A 20,250-nucleotide genomic window follows, 5' to 3' on the forward strand; every position below is an offset into this window, starting at 1 on the left:
CCTCTGCGAACTCTCGCGAGATTTCTTGAGTCACCATGGTAACAGCCCCAGTTATCGCGAGATCTTGTGTAACCACGTGATTTAGTCTTATGACCTGATGACGTAATCCAAGTGCGGGCAGAAGAAAAGAAGTTGGCGCTAATTTGGGCTACTTTTAGGCTTAGTTTTAGCTGTTAAGTCGTGTTGTTTGGTAAGTACATCCTTAATTGGGTTTTACACCAGTTTTTTGTTAATATGTCTCGTATTTTGAATCATAAACTTGAATATTTGTTGTTGAAATTGACACCACTTCCTGGTGATAATCAGCTGATCTGGCGCCCGATTCCAGATGGCCTGTTTTTTTACACATTTTTGATCGTTGTTCTTTTCTCTTTCTGTAGATCCCGAGTCCTGCAAAATAACATTCCATAATGACGGACAAACCGCCCCCATATGCGCCACCAGCATACAACGGTAAGGTGTTACATTTCTATCTTACGTCAACAAGAAAACTAACGTTAAATGTTATGAAGTTCAACATGTTTTTTGTGTTTTTCCTCTTTAATGTAAGTTATACTTCAGGAAGTAACAAGTGTCTAACGTTAATTATCATTTTCATGTTTGTGATCTAAAAAGAATAGGATTTAGAGAAATATGCGACACATAATGCAATGAACAAACAATTTGTCCTTCCTAATAATATCTTTCATATTCATATCTTCAGTGTTTCAACTAGTTTTGTATTCAGTGACTGGGTGTTAGTTATAGTTTAGACCATTAAACTAGACCATTTTAGTTAAATTTATATATTTTTTGTATTAAATAAGTATTTGGTGAAGGATTTAGACAACACAGGAATTTTGTGTATCAAGTTTTATAGGGTGTGACTATGAGCAATCATGTCCCCAGGGACCTACATGATACATCATATATAATAACATCATATGACACTTAGTAAGCACCTGGAGTTAAGGTGTGGACTTTGTTCTTCCTGTTGTTACCTCGAACTGCAATGCAGAATAGTTCAGTTGCAGGCTTCCTTGTTTGCTCTTTCCAAACAAAACAGACTAGTATTTGTTTTTCTGTAGTCTATGACTTACACTAAGTTATAGAGCCCTATCATTGATTTTGTTTTTATTACATATAAGAACCTGCTGGGTATAAAACATAAATTTAGCAGTTTGACAATTGATTTTATAGCCAACTATCTATATAGTTGGCTATAACATGAATTTAGTTGTTATGAAGAGCTAGCCTTTAATAGGCTCCAGCAAGATCCTAATGTATAATATTGCATGTAAGATTTGACCAAGTCACAATTCAGACCCCTCAACATTCTCATCATTGTGGTAGAAATTTTAACATGTTCAAGGTGTGGCTGTCCTCATTAAACCTCCAGCTTTTATGTCCTGTTAATGAGAATGCCGTACTTATTTTCACCTGAGTTGAGTGAGGAAATTTGTGTTCAGTTCTCTAAGGCACAGTTTTGGGGCCAGCTAGAGATGCGAACCTATAACCTTCAGATTCTAAGTCAACAATCCTAGATACAGGACCACTTTACTGCCTGTATTGGTATTGTACTGTAGTTTCTGTTTTTTGTACGGTACTTTTATGTTCACGGTTTCACAGTGACGGCCTGCACAGTGAAGTTATCATTCCCGTCAAGGAATCATTCGTCTTTCACCCCTCTCCCTCCTACTACAAATACCTACTATAGAGCTAGTATTTTGGCATTCAATAAAGTTCATATGCCTCATACATCCTCACAACATGCTTGCAACACCCAGTGATCACCAAACCAAACACTTATAAGTGAATTACAGTATTTAATGTTATAGTATTTATGATTGCAATTGTTTTCACTTCAGGTGGATATCAGAACCAGGGGTACTCACAGATGGGGCAGGGGTACCAGGCACAGCAGCCCGGGTACCCAGGGGGGTACGGCACAGGAGCACCCCCGGGGTACCAGCCCCTACCTCAGGGGATGTCACAGCCCTCCTACATGGGCACCCAGACAACAGTCACAGTCCAGCCACAGCCTACAACATCAGTGGTGGTAGTAGGTGAGTGACTTGATGTACATATTGTTTGTTTGTTTGCCTGTTTGTTATGCATAAGCCGTAATCTGGTGTGTTATGCTTTAGGCGGTTATACCAGCATGATAGTAAATCAGTATTCACAATACTGGGTGCCTGTGCACTTTTGCTCTCCCAAAAGTAGAGGTGTACAATGTATTTTTGACGGGTTTACGGAAAAGGCTGGCCTGTCTACCTGGGCTGTCTACCTGGGCTGTCTACCTGGGCTGGCTATCACGTCAGGCTACTTGGACCTACGAAAGCCCATTGGGACAAAAGCTGTTTTAGCAGTAGGAGTTGTTTGTGCTCAGCGAAGAAGCTGTGTCTAAAGGATCTGCGTGTTATTATGTGAATGAGCTGTGTGAAGTGGCAGTGTGTGAAGGAGCTGTTTGTGAAGCAGCTGTGTGTGAAGGAGCTGTGTGTGAAAGGGCTGTGTGTGAAGCAACTGTGTTTGAAGGAGCTGTGTATGTTACATAACCCAGAGGTTCTGGGTTTGAATCAGTTGATATGCCACCAATCTTGTGCGCTTGGGAAGGGCTCTTACCACGACTTTCCTCCCTTCACTAGGGTAGAGAAAAGAGTATCTAGCTTTGGTAAGGGCCCTCCCTCAGATAGGGCATAGAACCCACTCTTACGGAAAAGACTAGGGGTCCTTCCTTCCCAGTGTATTAGTGGTTCAAAACTTAAGTCCTATGGCCACACCTGGGGTAATTGCTGTCGTATTGAGGTCACCTTAGTTAGCACCAAATGGCAGCAGTTCCAGACCCTTGCACTTTAGCAACGCTTATTTTAAGCTCCTCACAATTCAATTGTCGATCCTAATGTATGGCGCAGAAGCCGGGACCCTGACAGCCACTAAAGAACAGCTCCTGGACACCTTTGACCAACTAGCCACCAGTCTTAAGACTAATCCAATCAGCCCGATAAGTTGTGTTAACAGCCCTTCCCAAGGGAACAAGATCGGTGGCATATCAACTGATTTGAACCCAGAACCTCTGGGTTATGTAACACACACAATAGCTTCACACATAGCTTCTTCATTGCGCACAAACAACCCCTACTGCTAAAACAGATTTTGTCCCAATGGGCTTTCGTAGGTCCAAGTAGCCTGACGTGATAGCCAGCCCAGGTAGACAGCCCAGGTAGACAGCCCAGGTAGACAGGCCAGCCTTTTCCGTAAACCCATTTTTGACTGAGTACACCTTTCAAATTGATTTTAAATGTACCATACATATATATCATTGTACACTAAGTGTACAGCATTTCCCCAACATTTAAGTATCAGAAAAGATATCAAAAATGTTCTTGAATTTACATTAGATTTTGAAGTTACAATAGCTTGAGAATTTGGATTCATGGCAAGCTCTTAAAAGCTTGGTACCTACAGCATGCATTGGTACTGCATGCATGTGAGGTTTGCAAATAGATTTTGCTGACATTCTACTTCATTTTTTGCACCCAAATGTTTTCTTTACACCTAAATTTTTAGGTTAGGTGCTCCAGTGCATGAATCTATTCCCAAAAATAAATTTGGAACCCATAAACCAGATATCTTGTTAGTATATTTTATAATGATTGACTTTGACAAACCATATGTGCTTTCTCCTAACCTAAAGGACTTTTGTCCCCCTCCCCCACCCAGGTGGTTGCCCTGCGTGCAGAGTGGGCGTACTGGAAGATGACTACACGTGTCTCGGGATCTGCTGCGCCATCGCGTTCTTCCCCATCGGGGTCCTGTGCTGCCTGGCGCTGAGACAGAGGAGATGTCCCAACTGTGGGGCCATCTTCGGTTAACTGTCTGTCGGTTGCTGTCACTGTGCTTGTATATACAACCAGATGTCTGAAATCTATCCCAGATATATATGTACAGTAGAAGCCAGTTAATTGCACAACGGTTTATCGCACACTTCTGTTAATTGCACGGAATCCCCAAATCTTGTGGTGGTGCAATACAGCTGGCAAATGAGGTGTGCAATTAAACGACTTCTATTGTACAACATTTCTTGCACTGGGCCTCACACTAAGTTTTTCCCTGCAAATATTTCTTGCACTGGGTATCACACCAGGGTTTTCCCTGCAAATAATGTACAACATTTCATGCACTGGGTATCGCACTAGATTTGTGTTTTTCAGAGGTGGAGGGCAAAAGATTGCAATAGAAGACCGATTTTTAGAATGGTCACATCTTTCTGCCTCTTTGAACAATCACACACCTGTAAGAGCTACATAATCACAGAAAGGTCAATTTTTCAAAAACTGGCGCATGTATGAAGAAAATGTCTTTTGCAGTAACAGGTCATTTAAACTAATATAAAGCAACTGCTTTGTAACCAAAACAGAAAAATTCAACATCATCATACTAGTATACAGAACTTCTGTTCATTATAAATATTGATAACTTTGTATCCTAGTGATGAAATTAGATGTATAAAACATTGTATTTTCATGGTCACCACAGAATAGTTGTAAAGATTTTATGAATAATATAATCCTCTAAGTCTAGGATCTGCTAACTCTTTGTGACGCTTCTCTTATTTCTTTTCATAAAAGATGTATCACAGAACAAAATTTGTGTAATGTATGAATGTATGAAACAGCTAACATATCAGTTAGTGGGGTAAAGGAAATATGAAAAGAATGCAGAAAGACTGATATTATTTTTAATACTTACTAAAATGATAAAATTTAATGCGTAATGTATCCAGCTCAGTACTGTAAATCTTGAAACTTTTGCAGTGGTTTTATTTTCTCTGACCTCTCCACCGCAAATTTGGTTATTTCTTCCTCGTAAGACTACCGTACTACTAGTTCATTTCGACTGTGAATTTTTAAATTCTTAAAAGACACTGGAAACCTTTGTACTCCTAAGTAAGAATGATAAAACCGCTGCAAAAGTAAATGAATTTACGGTATCATCTAATGAATTGGTGCATAAGTATAGGCTAAATGCAGTACCACTTAACTGTAATATCACAGTAAGCTTGGCTCTTCTTATGACTGGACATGTACAATTTCAATGAGATTTACAGTAGTAATACTAGCATGTACTAATATGGTTTACCTCAAGCAAAAATGCTTCATTTACTTAAATATTGCATCAATTCTGGACCCGTCATTGCAAAAAAAGTTGCTCCAGCTGTAGAGATATCAGAATTCGAAAGCAACTGTTGTGTGTTACTGTAATTTCTTTGATCTATCAAAAGAGAGTTATGATTGTATGTTTTCTCTTCTATGGAGGTTTTTATTTGCCATTCAAACTTGAGGAATAAAACTATGTACAAATTATATTTGGGGGAAAGATTTTTAATTTCCATGCATGGTGTCATATTCTACATGTGTGTTCATACGATGTGAGAGTGCATGTATTTTGTGTGAGTGTGTGTGTGTGTGTGTGCTTTGCGTGTGTGTTCATCTGTTGCTTGTGGGTGGTTGTGCATGCATGTGGTTGTAGGAGTCACAATGAAGTAATGTGTGTGCTGGTGTGTGGGTATCACGATATTTTGGGGGGCCGGGTTAAAAATTGCTCTTTCACAGGATACTTTTGAACGTGAAAGAGTCATCTTGCCTGCAATTATGCAAATTAGACATAAAAAAGTAGTTATGTCAAACAATTTTGTTCAAATATAAACGAAAGCACAATAACGTTTGTAAGGTTTACATTGAACCTTCCTGTAATTGTTAATTTATGCAAACCTGGATGTCATTTGCATAGTTAATGTCAATATACCATAATTCTACAATTCCAAGTAGGCACATCTTTGCTATCAATAAATGTAAAAGACACAATGTCATCAAACTATAGTAAGCCTGAGAAAACAACTACAGAGGAAAAACAGATCAACAATCCACAATATTAGTTATTACTCTCCAAGGAGAGATAAGGCTTAGGGTGCTTTTTTACGTTTATTTAGTCTTTTTATCTGGCTTTCTATTTTGTACTCTTTCTTTATATCCGCCAGCCATTGGCTGATAAAAACGACGAAACAAACGTAAAAAACAGCCGGAGCCTAACCTCTGTTTGCAGAGTACCACAATATATAAGAAACAGTACAGTAGATAATAAAATGCCAATTGTTTACTGCGAATCCTTGCTTCAAATCACACATTGTAGATTTGAAAAACTTTGTCGCACTACTTAAAGTTCAGTGACTTCTCACTGAGTCCAGACAATACATTAAAAAAATCTTAGGTCGACATAACAGCTAGACAAGGCCAGGTCATCAAATATGTCAGGAAGCAAGCCTCGGTACAAATGAAATATCTAAGACCCCATTCACACTCAGAAAAACGATTCGGATAAAACATTTATCCGAATAAAAAAATTCTATCCGATCCAAAATTGCGTTCACACTCGTCTACGGCAATCCGATTTGTGCGCCCTCAGTCTTATCCAAATGTAATGTTAGGTTGAGGTCAAAGGGTAGCGTCATTTTTTACAGCTCAAAATGGCGGGAATCCACCAACTTTTGATGCTGTTGTTCCTCTGGAGTCGTAGAAGGGAACGCAATCGACGGTCTTTGATCGCGAGAAGGTTTCACCGACAAAGTCTTCTGCATATTGGGCTAGCTGTAGTACAGCTCAGATGTACGCCACCAGAGCTGTAGACAGAACGATCTGGGAGCGGGAGCGAAGCCATGATTGGTGGAACAACATTGTGCTTTGAACATTTTCAGAGTCGGACTGGCAGAAAAAACTTCTAATTGAGCAAACTCACCTTTGATAAGTTGCATCCTATCCACTTAAAGTGAATCCTATCCACTTGCGCGTTCACACTGCCGAATCGTACGAATCGAGACTCCCCACGGCGCAGTTTTATCCACTTCCCGGAGTTCTATCTACCTCCCCGAGGTGGATCGCGAGGGATTCGAATCGATGAAATCCAAGTGATTTGGGAGCGTTCATACTGCTAAGTTTTATTCGGATCGGGTAGTTTTATTCGGATAACATGTTTTATTCGAATCGTTTTTCTGAGTGTGAATGGGGTCTAAGATTGAAAATTCTTGTTACCGCACCCTGAAGGGAAGACGGTCGGTCATATACTGCTCATACTGCTTTCAGACTCCGCCCCACATAAAGCCAAGGGCACAACCCGCCGTACGTGCAATTTGTCCGTACGTTTGTTTTGGAGGCCACGTCCGCCACGTATTTCTGAAAACGTTCAGGCTGTACAGGGCAGGCGCGTCGCCCGTACTGGCATGTACAAGGGGGCGAATCCGCTGCCCGATGGCACACAAAAGTTTTGCAAGCACGTGAAGTTCTTCGGCGTGTCTATTTGCTCCAAAATCCGTCGGATTCCCTACGAGTTCGTACGGAGGCGGTACTTACCACTTACGGATCCTAAAAGATAGCCCACGTTTTGGCACTCTGGCATGTCGACAGCACGTATTTGCACGTACGGCGGGTTGTGCCCTTAGCTTATTAAAGGGAAGACCGTCATAAGTTGCTCTTTGTGTTTGATGTAGGCGCAACTTTGCTATCCTAGGTCGACATAACAGCTAGACAAGGCCAGGTCATCAAATATGTCAGGAAGCAAGCCTCGGTACAAATGATCTAAGATTGAAAATTCTTGTTACCACGCGCTGAAGGGAAGACGGTCGGTCATTAGTCTGACTAAAATCGCGCCCCTAGCTGCCGGCCCTACAATTGCCGCCGCCTAGGAGAGAGTAATTAACTCCAGTCAGTAACAGCTTGTGTAAACACAGGCTAGGTTGGTCATATACTGCACATACTGCTCTATGACTCCGCCCCACATAAGGGAAGACCGTCATAAGTTGCTCTTTGGGACTGATACAGGCGCAACTTTGCTATCAATGAATACAAAAGACACAATTCTTAAACTATGATTAGCAAGATTAAGACCAACAGCTTCCTAGGAAAAATAGATAAAAAATCCTCACGAAAGTCGTATAGTGGTTGAGAAAATGCCAATATTGTTGACTGCGAATTCTTGCTTTAAAACATGCATTGGAGATTTGTCGTACTACTTAAATATCAGCGACTTTTCGCTTAGTCCAGACATATCAAGAAATCTTAGGAAGACATAACGGACAAGGCCAGGTCATCAAATATGCCAGGAAGCAAGCCTCGGTACAAATAGAATATCTATGATTAAACATTCTTGTCGCCGCGCCCCATGGCACTGGAAGACCTTCATAAGTTGCTCTCAGACTCCACATACAAGACGACCGGTCACCGTGATCTGACGGAGGCTACACCAGTGTCTGTTCCTGTTGGAAAGGTGGGTACCATCTCAGTGTCGTACAACAACTTTAAAACTACAATCGCTGTACGGCAGATATACGACAGTTATACGACAGGTTGGCGATAGCACATTAAGGACATTTTTGTAAAGTCGGGGATGTGTTGCAAAAACATTCAGCTGTAAATACTAGTAAAGAAGAACGGTTCACCTCGAAAATCCTTGTCGACAACGGGTTCAGTCAAAAAGGTTCACTGAAAACAGAGACGGAAGATCGCACGATGATCTCTGACTACTTGTTACACTATTGAATTCTGTACAAGTATATCAGGTTCGTAGTAACAAATATTCTTGAAACAATTAATTTTGGATGTGTGGATGTGTCTTGTAATGGCAAAGTGCTTTGACTTCTTGAATTATGCTGACGGGTGTTTCTGTCAGATAGCCTAGATGAAGATCGTGCGACAAAAACACAGGAAATGTTTCATTTATATGTCAGGTTCGTAGTAATATGAAGAGATTAAAAAATAGTGAGGTTTTTTTATCTGTGACATTACGTTTTGCTATGTTTGCCGAAAGCAATGTGGTATTATTTTTTCTCATAGCTGGTATCTTACAACTAAAATTCGATATGTAGAAACGGTGTGTATACATACATGTATGCATCTTACAGTATTCAATATCTGATTGAATTTGATAACCTATCAAGAATTTGCTTGATCTCAATTTTTTTCTATTTAGTCAATTTTTGGATGTTATATTTTTTCTGGCCCGAAGCACAGTAAAAGTGATCTTGCAAAACTGGCTGAACTTTTCCTCAAAAGGTATGGTCCGAATGATGGTTGATCCAAAGAGTAGTTTGCTGATCTGATCCACATTTTTTACCTCAATACATTCGTCTATTTTAAGACTGACTTGTGAAATATATAGTAGCTAATATAAGCAGAACAGACTAGTCCATGTTGATTTGATTATATGGATGGCATTCTCTGGGAAACACGAAACTGTAAGCGTGCGAATTAGAAAAAGTTTGGCCAAGAAAAGTTGCCTTCATTATAAGATCTAAGTGGTCAGGAAGGTTGAACAAATGACGAGCACACAGAGTGTGGTATTTGTGTTCTTTTCGCATCTTCCTCTTTGACTTTGGAGCTGATGTAGGCGCAACTTTGCTATCAATGAATACAAAAGACACAATTCTCAAGCTACAATTAGTAAGATTAAGACCAACAGCTTCCTAGGAAAAATAGATAAAATAAGAGTTCGGAGACCTCATATCTCCATGAAATAGTCTGATTATGTAAATGATTTCCAAATTTGCATAATCTATGCTTAGTTGTGTACAACTGTAAATAACCTACGGTGGTCACTATGTTGATTGTCCAATCATTTACAACATCGATGAATGATGTCACTTTAGCAATAATTATGCAAATTAAGGACTTATTTGCATAATTAGTATCTGATAATGTTCCACCTGCCACAAACTACATATATTGCATGTATTTGAGTTCTGTAAAGGAAACACTGCAAATACAGTTTTTGCTCAATAAATATGCAAATTAAGTGTCAGTTTGCATAATTTGCACTTCATGATGTGCATCTCTGTCTAAGCTACCTACAATCCAAATATCATGTAAATTTGTCATTCCCTTTACCAGTTATCCTCCTTAGAAGATTTTGACAAAGATGCCCCTACACTTCCAGAGCAACCTGCTAGGGGGGCCAAATATACACCACATATCCCTTATGTCATAAGCTATCTGCCATCAAGACCATAGCACATCCAATTCAAAAGATCCAAAAAATTATTTCTGCTTCAGTACCAAGGTCACATACCAGGGGGCCCAAAATTGACCTTTGTCTTCCAAACACCTACCCACAAACCAAATACCATCGTAATCCATTTAGAGGTTCTTGACTTATGCTCACTACAAAAATCCGGACACACAGACAGACAGACACACACACAGACACACCCAAAACTATATCTCCATTTTTCATGGAGATAAAAATCCACACGACAGTCGTACAGGGGATGAGAAAATGCCAACTTTGTCGCACTACTTAAAGTTCAGTGACTTCTCACTGAGTCCAGACAATACATCAAGAAATCTTAGGTCGACATAACGGACAAGGTAAGTTCGTAAAATATGTCAGGAACCAAGCCCGTGTACTGTATGAAATATGAAATATCTTAGATTAAACATTCAAATGTCACCGCGCCCCACAGGGAAGACCGTCAGACACCACATACAAGACGACCGGTCACCGTGATCTGACGGAGGCTATACCAGTGTCTGTTCCTGTTGAAAAGGTGGGTAACATCTCAGTGTCGTACAACAACTTTACAACTACAAACGCGGGACGGCAGGTATACAACAATTGTGCGACATAGTTACGACAGCACATTAAGGACATTTCAAGTAATAGTAATCGAATCAACATAGTCTTAGTAGAAATAAATGAAACGAGGCCTGAATTACAAAATAGCATTGCGAATTTTCCAACAATTACAAGATCGAGATTACCTGGTTTAATGTATGAAAATTGCAAAAAAAATCATCATGGCGGTGTTCAAAGAAGCAATTTCTCAAACACAGTATCAATAGAACATCGTAGATTGCCAAATATTTGTACCATTTACTAAAAACTAACTTACCATGCACTAAATTATATTAATTGTGATATGAAAAAAGTTCAAGTTAGAGTGCTTCCCTACTAAATGGATCATCGCTCAGCGCCGCGCCCATCTCCGTTTCAGTTATAACCGCCCTTCGGCGTAACACACCAGCTTCGCAGGCACGCGGCGCGACAGCAGCTGGTTATATTACACTGAACGATCAGTCAAGCCTAACTTCTGCACATCTATCTGCAAATGCTCTTTAAAACTATCCAGAGAATACTGTGCTTGGTGATAACAAGTTCCACTATACGATAGTTCTGGGAAAATACGAATTTTTGAACACATTTTACAAGTTTATTGCAAAATCTTGCCCGTGGGCTAATTGCAGGTAACATAATAGATTAAAACAGTGTAAAAACAATATCACAAGCTAAGTGAACACTCTAGTCTAGTAAAAGCTAACTCTAGATCCTGGGTTATTGTATGATCAGGCATTCACACGTTCCAAGGGTTGTCGGTCGAGGCAAATAACAAGAGCGAAGCAGAGTAGACTCAATAGTAGGGCTGGGTATCGGTACTGCGTACCGGTACAAAACCGGTTTTTCTTATTGGACCGGTCCAGAAAAACCGGACCTGAAAAAATTAGTTGGACCGGATGTTGGACCGATTCGAAAATTAACAGATTATTTTATCAGGCATTCACACGTTTTAGCGCTTGCAGATGGAAGAAAATAACAAGAGTGAAGTAGAGTAGAATTTATAGTAATTTCTATCAAGTTTTACAGCCAATCGTACAGGTGTAGTTAGCGTTGTATGATTTTAAAACGCCAGTTAAAGTCTAATACTCCAACAAACAGATTTCTTTGTAGTAAAATGTACCATTGGTATGAATCATACTGCATCAGGTCCAGGTTCAGGTCCGGACCTGGACCGAATCCTCTGGACCTGAACCGGACCTGGACCTGAATTTTCTGTACCGGTACCCAGCCCTACTCAATAGTAATTTTTACCAATTTTTTACAGTCAATCGTACAGATTTCTTTGTAGCAAAATAGATTATTGTTTTTAGTATCGTCGATTCACAAGTTTTCACATAATGAATCAGGTCCAGGTTCAGGTCCGGACCTGGACCTACTCCTCTGGACCTGAACCGGACCTGAATTTTCTGTACCGTACCCACCCCTAGTATGTGCCATTCTAATGTCTTCAGTTCGCTTCGCGGCTGGGCAAACCTTTGGGTGATAAGTTGTAAGTAAGTAGTAAGAATCGTAGTAAGAACATAGTGCATTTAAAACTTTTCTTCGGTACAGTATATGAGAGAGATAGCAGCAGACAAGTCATGAAATTAATAAAACGTTCTAGATTATGGACAAAATGTTGCACGGATATTACATTGTATACGGTGCGCATACAAATAAGCCACAGAGAAATTACTCGTCAAAAAACTTCCGCAGGCATAGACTGTAGACGGTCAATCGGAGATGAACAGCAATATGCCAGGCAGTGGATCGAGTTGAATAAACATTGGCAACAGCAAAAGCCAGAGGCAAGCAGGAAACGGAAGGTCTTATACCCCCTGCACGAACTAATTATGTACTTTGTATTAACAGCGTACAGTGCACGAACTGGGCAGTTGCGAGAGGACCCCGACACGACGTGATCTACACATCGTTCACAAACACAAAAAGTGAGTATCTTTAATCAATTATTCATTGACAAGTAATTCTTCAAGATAAGCTAGATTGTTCTATAAGTAGGCAAATAGTGGTGGGTAACCCCAAGCCAACCGTACACACTTACGCCACATCTTCAGAAAAGACGCTATAGTCGCATATTTCCGTTTAAAACTACCTTAGCCAAGTCAACCGCCAGGCTAGCCAACTTGTATATGTGGCTAATTCAATAGTCAGAGCTAGTATGAAATGGTATTTGAAGGGGTATTTCACTGGAAAATGGAGTGTTATTTTCCAATAGATCAATAGATAATGTATTAATAAATGTATAATCAGCCGACCTTTGGTGGAATTTCACTTGTGGTGAATTAAGCAACGTGTGTTTGTAAAACAACACGACACACACTACCCATACATTCCCTATGCGTGTAGACACTTCCTTCATCGTAAATATTTTGGGCATAAATGAGGGGCGCTAAGCACATCAAGAAGGTCAATTGTTCACAAGACTCCAAAGAACACAAGACAACACGTCTTTTTCTTTGTGCCCCTGAAATTGGTTTTGTAACCTAACTTAAGTCAGGCGCTATCAGGCACATTGTATTCAGCTATGGGCTGAGATTGATTAATCTAATCAGATTAATCTAATATGATCAGAGGGTACTTGGGAAGTTTTGTAGAAGACTGAATGCTTTTTGATGCGCGTTTTGGGGTAATGGGTACTTTATCGTATAATGTAAAATAGTATGCATTTGTCACCCCCTACAATTAATATCTTTCGGAAAATAACACTCCCTTCTGGAGTGAAATGCCCCTGTAATGTTTGTCAGTCATCGTTGATAAACAGCTCTTAAGATTAACATTTAGTCAGTTTGTGCCACAAATTGAGAAATTGAGAAGAACAGATCATACAGTTTTAAGAATGAAAGAAGAATCAACGATGCACGTTGTATTTAGTCGTACACTAGTTTAGAAAAAAGTTGGATCTTTGTTACACTACTCATATAAGTTCAGTGACTTCTCCGTCCAGACAATACAACTGTGGCCGACATAACGGAGAAGGGCAGGTCATCAAATATGTCAGGACGGACGCAAGCCTCAGTACAAATAAAATATCCAAGAGCAGAAATTCCAGTCTAGCACCCCACAGAGAAGACCGTTACAATGTACACGTCCCAGTATTCAGTTCAAGTCAGTAACAGTCAGGTCAAAGGTGATATGGTGACCGCATCCTACTTAAAAGATCAAGACATCCAGGACCTAAACTTCAATACCTTTTTACTGAAATACAAGGCCATTTGACCAATTCTAGACAATGAACTTTTGGTGTTGCTGGAGACTATAAAGCTAGGAGATAGCGGTAAAAACTGGTTTGTAGGAATGAAGATTATATATAGGAGGGAAGCAGTTGCCATCGAGAGAGTTCCATAGTTTGAGGAAAGAAGCTGTTGGTGTCAAAGGACAAACTAGTTATTGCTTTGATCTATATCCCAAACCATATTAACATACCTAAATACAGCGTAGAAGTTGCCATCACCACTCTAGTTCATAGGCACAGCATGTTTTCATAGGTGTAAAAATACAAACTCCTGTTCACCGCAAAACGTTATCTAGAGGGATATTGTCTATTGAGTAATCAAGTCAAATATGCCATGGACAAATATGTCGTCAAGAACCTTCCTGAGATTGTAGATATCAAAGGTAAATGGGAGCCCAACTCGTATCTTAGATGTGCATGACGTCATTTTATGACGTCATATTGACGTCATTGATGTTGCTATTGGCAACGCAAGTCGTAATAAACATTATTATTCTGTTATCTGCACTTGTTGTTACATTTTTGCAGCATAACTTGAAGTTTTCTGAGAATACCCATTTTTCATGGGTTTGGCCAATGTAATCAAATTGATGACGTCATAATTACGTCATCTTAAGTCAACGTAACGTCAAACGTCACATACTTGTCAGATATTATGTCGAAATCATGTCCTGAAAATTTGGTGGCCCTACGGCACGTCGTTTTAGAGTTATAGGACTTAGAAGTGGAGGGCCTCAAAAGCCCCCCCCCCGGTCCAGGGATGACCAAAAAAGCCCGGTCTGAATAGGGTTAAGAATGCAAAGATCAACAGTCCACATTATAGTCGTACAGTGATTGGGAAAATGACAATTTTTGACTGTGACCCCTGAGAATCTATGTCATTCATTGTTGTTTAAGTTCTTAATATTTACATTTGGTCAGTTTGAACCCCAAATTGAGAAGAAAGACAAATGGTAAACAAAAAATTAAAAGATCAACAATCTACAATATAGTCTTACAGTGGTTGAGAAAATGCAAATTTCAAATCCTTTCTTCAAGTCACACATGACGATTTGTACTACTCAGTAACTGTGAGTTCAGCGACTTCTCTGTCCAGACAATACAACTGTGGCCGATATAACAGAGAAGGCCAGGTCATCAAGTATGCCAGGATACTGGCCTCGATAGAAATGAAATATCAAAGATTAGAAATTCCAGTCTAGCACCCCTCAGGGAAACCGGTACAATGTACGCATCCCAGTATTCAGTTCAAGACAGTTACAGTCAGGTCAAAGGTGGTGGTGACCGATAACGTTATAGTTGCATCATAACAGTAATATGCAAACGTTTGACGAAATATCAAAACCATCACACAGACAACATAATCATTAAGCTTCTTGAGTACCCAGTGCCTCTTTATCATCACGACAGATTCTCTTGTCACGTGACGGATGATATTAGTTATTGCGTTTATAGACACAGTTTTAAAAAGGTCTGATATGCTCCCTGTTTAAGGTGGCATGTTGTCTGCGGATGTACGTATATTAATCGTATAATCGTCTGGTCTATTGCCTCTCTCACATCTGTAGCAAACGAGTCGGGCCTCATCCAGTATTTTAACCCTATTAGCACAATTTCAAGAAGTTTGACAATTTGTCCATTTTTTGTGTTGCCATGGCAACCGTTTGTTGACAGGCGGTTTTGCCCAAAATCGCTAATTTCGGCCAGTCCAATCAAATTGATGACGTCATAATTACGTCATCGTAACGTTAAACCTCTTATACTTGTCATATATTATGTCTATATCATTTCCTAAAGATTTGGTGGCCACATAACATGTCGTTCAAGAGTTATAGGACTTAGAAGTGGAGGGCCTCAAAAGCCCCCCGGTCCAGGGATGACCAAAAAAGCCCGGTCTGAATAGGGTTAAAATACTTTAACATTGTCCCAGTGTATCTTGTGTTTTGCCTTAGCAACGTGATCAGCAGTATTGCATGCGAAGTCCTGTCTGAATTGATGGCACGATAACACTATGCATCTATCTTCCAGGTGGTGCAGCTGACATCTTCTTCGCCTGTTCTGGCCAAGACGTAAGAAACTCACAAGAGAACAGCAGAACTCTTGGAAGACCTAGGCATCCTTCTCTTCAATTCATACCAGTAAATGTAAACTACACTTCAAGACTATTGTAATGAGTTTGTTATTGCAAGGCCATTTCTAGGTAATTCTAGACAATGAACTAGGTTGGTGTTGGTAGAGATTATCATGCTAGGAAATAGCGGTTCCGGTAAACAATAGTTTGTAGGATTGAAGATACAGCTGCAGAATATAGGAGAAAAAATTGTCATCTATAGGTCTTGGAAAGAGAGAGTTCCATAGGTCTAGGAAATAAGATTTTGCTGTAGAAGGACTTTGAGACTGGTAATTGAACAGTGATTTATATCTTAATACCATATCTAAGATGATGTTTAACAAAATACAGCTTTTAGTAGTTGTTATCACGAGTTTTGGGGGATGTAAAAGTTTAGACACAGCTGCAGCATGCTTTCCTGGGTGTAAAACTGCAAACTCCTGGTCACCTTGTGTTAACTATAGCAAAGATGTATTACTGGGCATGCCATATCATAGTATCAGCCAGCCTATTGTCGATGAAGTAGACGCCATTTGCATCTCTTGCGTCGGCACGTTAAAGAACCAAGGTGCACTGGAAGTACAGAGGTCGTCTAAGCTAACGTCTACATGTCTGCCCGACCAGAAAAATGTGGCCATCAGGGGGTTCTCATTTGGCAAACTCTCGGTTCAGAAACTACGACCACACCTGCAGTCCATGTGCCTGCAGTCGAAGACACAATTCCTTGTTCTGGCTGAATGTGGGATCACAGATTTAGCAGCAGACACTTTGACGGCGTTCCCTGCTTTAAAAACCTTATACATGGTCTTCAATAACTTGACCACCATCAAGCAAAAATGGTTCGAAGGCATAAAGTACCCATTATTCAATTTTTTGACCTTATCGTTGTCACACAACAGCATAAGTAGCATGGATTCAAATTGCTTCCGCAGATTGTCTTACCTAACCGTATTACTGCTTGACAACAACGCATTGCAGAGCATTCAGCCACTATGGTTTCACGGGCTGGAAAAACTTACAACGCTTTCCTTGAAATCCAATCGTATCGAAACTATCCATCCAAAGGCATTTGAATCACTGGTAGAACTTAGTAACCTAGACTTGAGTGAAAATCCGTTGTCTTGTTTATCGAAAGAAACTGTAGTGGGTCTTCACAAACTACTAGAGTTCAAAGTCGATGGAACTAAGTTTCTCCCCATCGCTGCCTCTGTATCACCCTTATTGGTAAACTGGGAATTTCATTATCGTTGGGGATATTACTCTGGCAAAGTCGCTGCAGTGAATGTGAACGGAGCACTCTTTTGCATTGCTAAAGCTTTCGGAGAGAATCGATTCGATGTCCATATGCACCTACGTGACACCATAACTAAGCCAAATGGGGAACCATATACTATCATCAATCAATGCGTATCGCTTACATCACCTTATCATTCATCTAGAGATAGAAACAAACACAAATTTGAGGTTGAAGGGCCAGCTGTAATTGTATCAATTGACAAAGAAACAGTCGAAAATGCAGAAAGCGTTCATGGTTTATGCAGAGAGGCTTGGAATGACGTCGGCAGAGTCAATGTGGCTTGGGGCCAAGACTCTACGCTGCGAATAGTTCCCGTGGGTCCGGACGAATTCTACAAACCCAAAGCTGTAGCGGTGGTTCTCTCCGATGTCCCAACCACAGACCACAAGGAGAGGCCATACTTATACGCTGATGATGACAGCAGGGGTAGCGGTGTCTTTGGTAATGAAGAAACGAAACAAGTGACGTGTTACGCCAACGACTGGGAGAAGACATACCAATATGTCTTCACCACGCCCGTGTCCAACGCTCCTGAGGGTACCGTGTGTCCGGAACAGTTCAAGACTACTCAAGCCACAGAGACCATGTCCGACATCTCCGATGGTACTACTAGTTTTAGGGCAGCACTGACCACCACAAGAACCGTGTCCAGCACTCCTGATGACCCCAAGACGGTGACACACGTCACAGAAAACTCAAAGTCCAAGACCACCGAAGGGATCGTGAATCTGACGAGCACTCGTACAAATCTAAAAATGACGGTACCTTCAGGGAACGATGGTTCTCTACACGTTACCATCATCATAACCTTATCCGTGGCAGGGGCTATTTTTGTGGCAGTGCTGCTTCTGGCATATTTTGTGAGGGACAAGCAAGCCGGTCAAGCCGCTGTGGTCCGTGGAGCGGCCACTAATGGCGCTGCCTCTCTGAACCATTGGATGATAGTCAGAGCGACTGGCCATGTGGTTACCGTCAACGCCAACCAAAATGTGACAGACCCTAACTTTTCTGATGAAGCAGCATATGAAAACATGAAGGGCGATGATGAGGAAAACAGCGAACTTCCTGACGAGTACCACACTTACGTGCAGATTCCAGACAGTTACTTCAACCGCAAGAACACACGACCAGCATCACTATATCTATGCAGGGCACTCAAAGATGACTCCAACAAGCCGAGGAATGCCTCAGCACGACCCCTGTCGTACCCCCTTGCACTGAAGGCACCTCCGCCATTTGATCAAGATGGCGGCGATGACAATGACTCTACAAGTTCCCAACTATATGCATCAGGAGCGGCTTTTCTTTCATCAACTACACAGAATTATCAAACAGCCGCACAGCAACTGACGGCAAACATGCGATCTTACGGGATGGTTCCAGCAGGGACACACACAGGTCGTAATAGGGCCTTGATCGGCAAATATTTGTATGGCAAAACAAAGGAAGGTTCAAAGTCGGGAGAGCAAGTCATGGCCTTGTACCATATCCCCCATATGTAGTCATGCAGGATTGGAGAACAGATAACAGGCTAGTCTCAAATCTAGGTTAAGAAAAACGGTGACCCTTAAAACAATACAAACAAGACTCAGTTCTTTTTTAAAAATCAGGCAGTTACGCCAAGTAAGAAAATGGAGAATGATGCAGTCGACTGCAAGGCCGGAGCCTCATGCAAAATTTTCTAGCACTATCGACAGGACGAAATTTAACAGGAGCCAATCAGAGCATGCCTTACAACATTTGATAAGGCCACACCAAGTAAATTTGATAACATCATCGCCCTCATTGAATGTTGCATGATTTTAAATAAAATTCCCCTTCCACAGATCATGGTGAATATGACGAGAAAGCACCGATGTGGGAAATTAGCCTTGACTGTACTTGTTCAAGTGACACTGGTGAGAAAAATGTTGCCATGACTATAGTTGTAGACGTGGAACTTGTTCGATGTGGTAGCCCTGACCTAGTTGTACAAGTGAAACTAGATTATCATAGTCAAAGTGAAACCAAATTAATGTAGTAGCCTTGACTGTACTTGTAGAGGTGACAAAATTGAGGAACATGGTGCCATGACCGTAGTTGAAAAAGTGAAGCAATTTCGCTGTGGTAGCCTTGACTGTACATGTAGAATTGACAACATTGAGGAACTTGTTGCCATGACCGCAGTTGAAGAAGTGTAGCAAGTTCCATGTGTTAGCCTTGACTGTACTTGTAAAAGTGACAATAGTGATGAAGCTGGGTACATGTAGCCTTGACCTAGTTGTAAAATTAAAACTAGTTTGATTATCACAGTCAAAGTGAAACCAATGTGGTAGCCTTGACTGTACTTGTAGAAGTGACAACATTGAGGAACATGTTGCCATGACCGCAGTTGAAGAAGTGTAGCAAGTTCGACGTGGTAGCCTTGACAGTACTTGTAAAAGTGACACTAGTGATCATAAGGCCGAGTACATGTAGCCATGACCTAGTTGTATAAGTTAAACTAGTTCGACACTCAAAGTGACACCAATGATATAGCCATGACTGTACTTGTAAAAGTGACACTAGTGAGGAACATGTTGGCATGGCCTAGTTGTAGAAGTGAAACTAAATTTAGTTCGATAGTAAAAGTGACACCAATGTGGTAGCATTGGCTGTACCTGTAAAAGTGACTCTAGTGAGGAACAATTGTTACCATGGCCAAAACTGTAGATTCTGAAGTGAAACTTGTTTGATGTGGTAGCCATGATTGTACTTGTAAAAGTGACTCTAGTGAGGAACATGTTTCCATGATCTTGATTGTAGAAGTGAAACTTGTTCGATGTGGTAGCCATGACTGTACTTGTAAAAGTAAGGCCGAGTACCAGTGAGGCCGAGCACATGTAGCCATGACCTAGTTGTATAAGTGAAACTAGTTCGATCGTAAAAGAGACACCAATGTGGTAGCCTTGACTGTACTTGTAAAAGTGACACTTATGAGGAACATGTAATGCC

The 20,250-nt window shown here is 40.8% G+C and overlaps 1 protein-coding gene across 1 annotated transcript; it reads left to right on the forward strand.

Annotated features, from left to right (window-relative positions):
- The first annotated feature begins 18 nt into the window (after positions 1–18).
- LOC118428836 (brain protein I3-like) lies at positions 19–5,342 on the forward strand. Its single transcript, XM_035839063.1, has 4 exons — positions 19–190; positions 381–453; positions 1,848–2,045; positions 3,700–5,342. The coding sequence occupies exons 2-4, from the start codon at positions 411–413 to the stop codon at positions 3,849–3,851; spliced, it is 393 nt and encodes a 130-aa protein (XP_035694956.1). The 5' UTR covers positions 19–190; positions 381–410; the 3' UTR covers positions 3,852–5,342.
- Positions 5,343–20,250: the final 14,908 nt, after the last annotated feature.

The sequence above is a fragment of the Branchiostoma floridae genome, chromosome 13 (assembly GCF_000003815.2).
Source record: "Branchiostoma floridae strain S238N-H82 chromosome 13, Bfl_VNyyK, whole genome shotgun sequence".
Classification (NCBI taxonomy): Eukaryota; Metazoa; Chordata; class Leptocardii; order Amphioxiformes; family Branchiostomatidae; genus Branchiostoma; species Branchiostoma floridae.

What these genes read in the sequence shown, in the direction of transcription:
- LOC118428836 (XM_035839063.1), top strand. Translation starts at nt 411, where the DNA reads ATGACGGACAAACCGCCCCCATATGCGCCACCAGCATACAACG. An exon ending in TGCGCCACCAGCATACAACG is followed by an intron (nt 454 to 1,847) that starts GTAAGGTGTTAC and finishes TTTTCACTTCAG; the next exon opens with GTGGATATCAGAACCAGGGG. An exon ending in AACATCAGTGGTGGTAGTAG is followed by an intron (nt 2,046 to 3,699) that starts GTGAGTGACTTG and finishes TCCCCCACCCAG; the next exon opens with GTGGTTGCCCTGCGTGCAGA.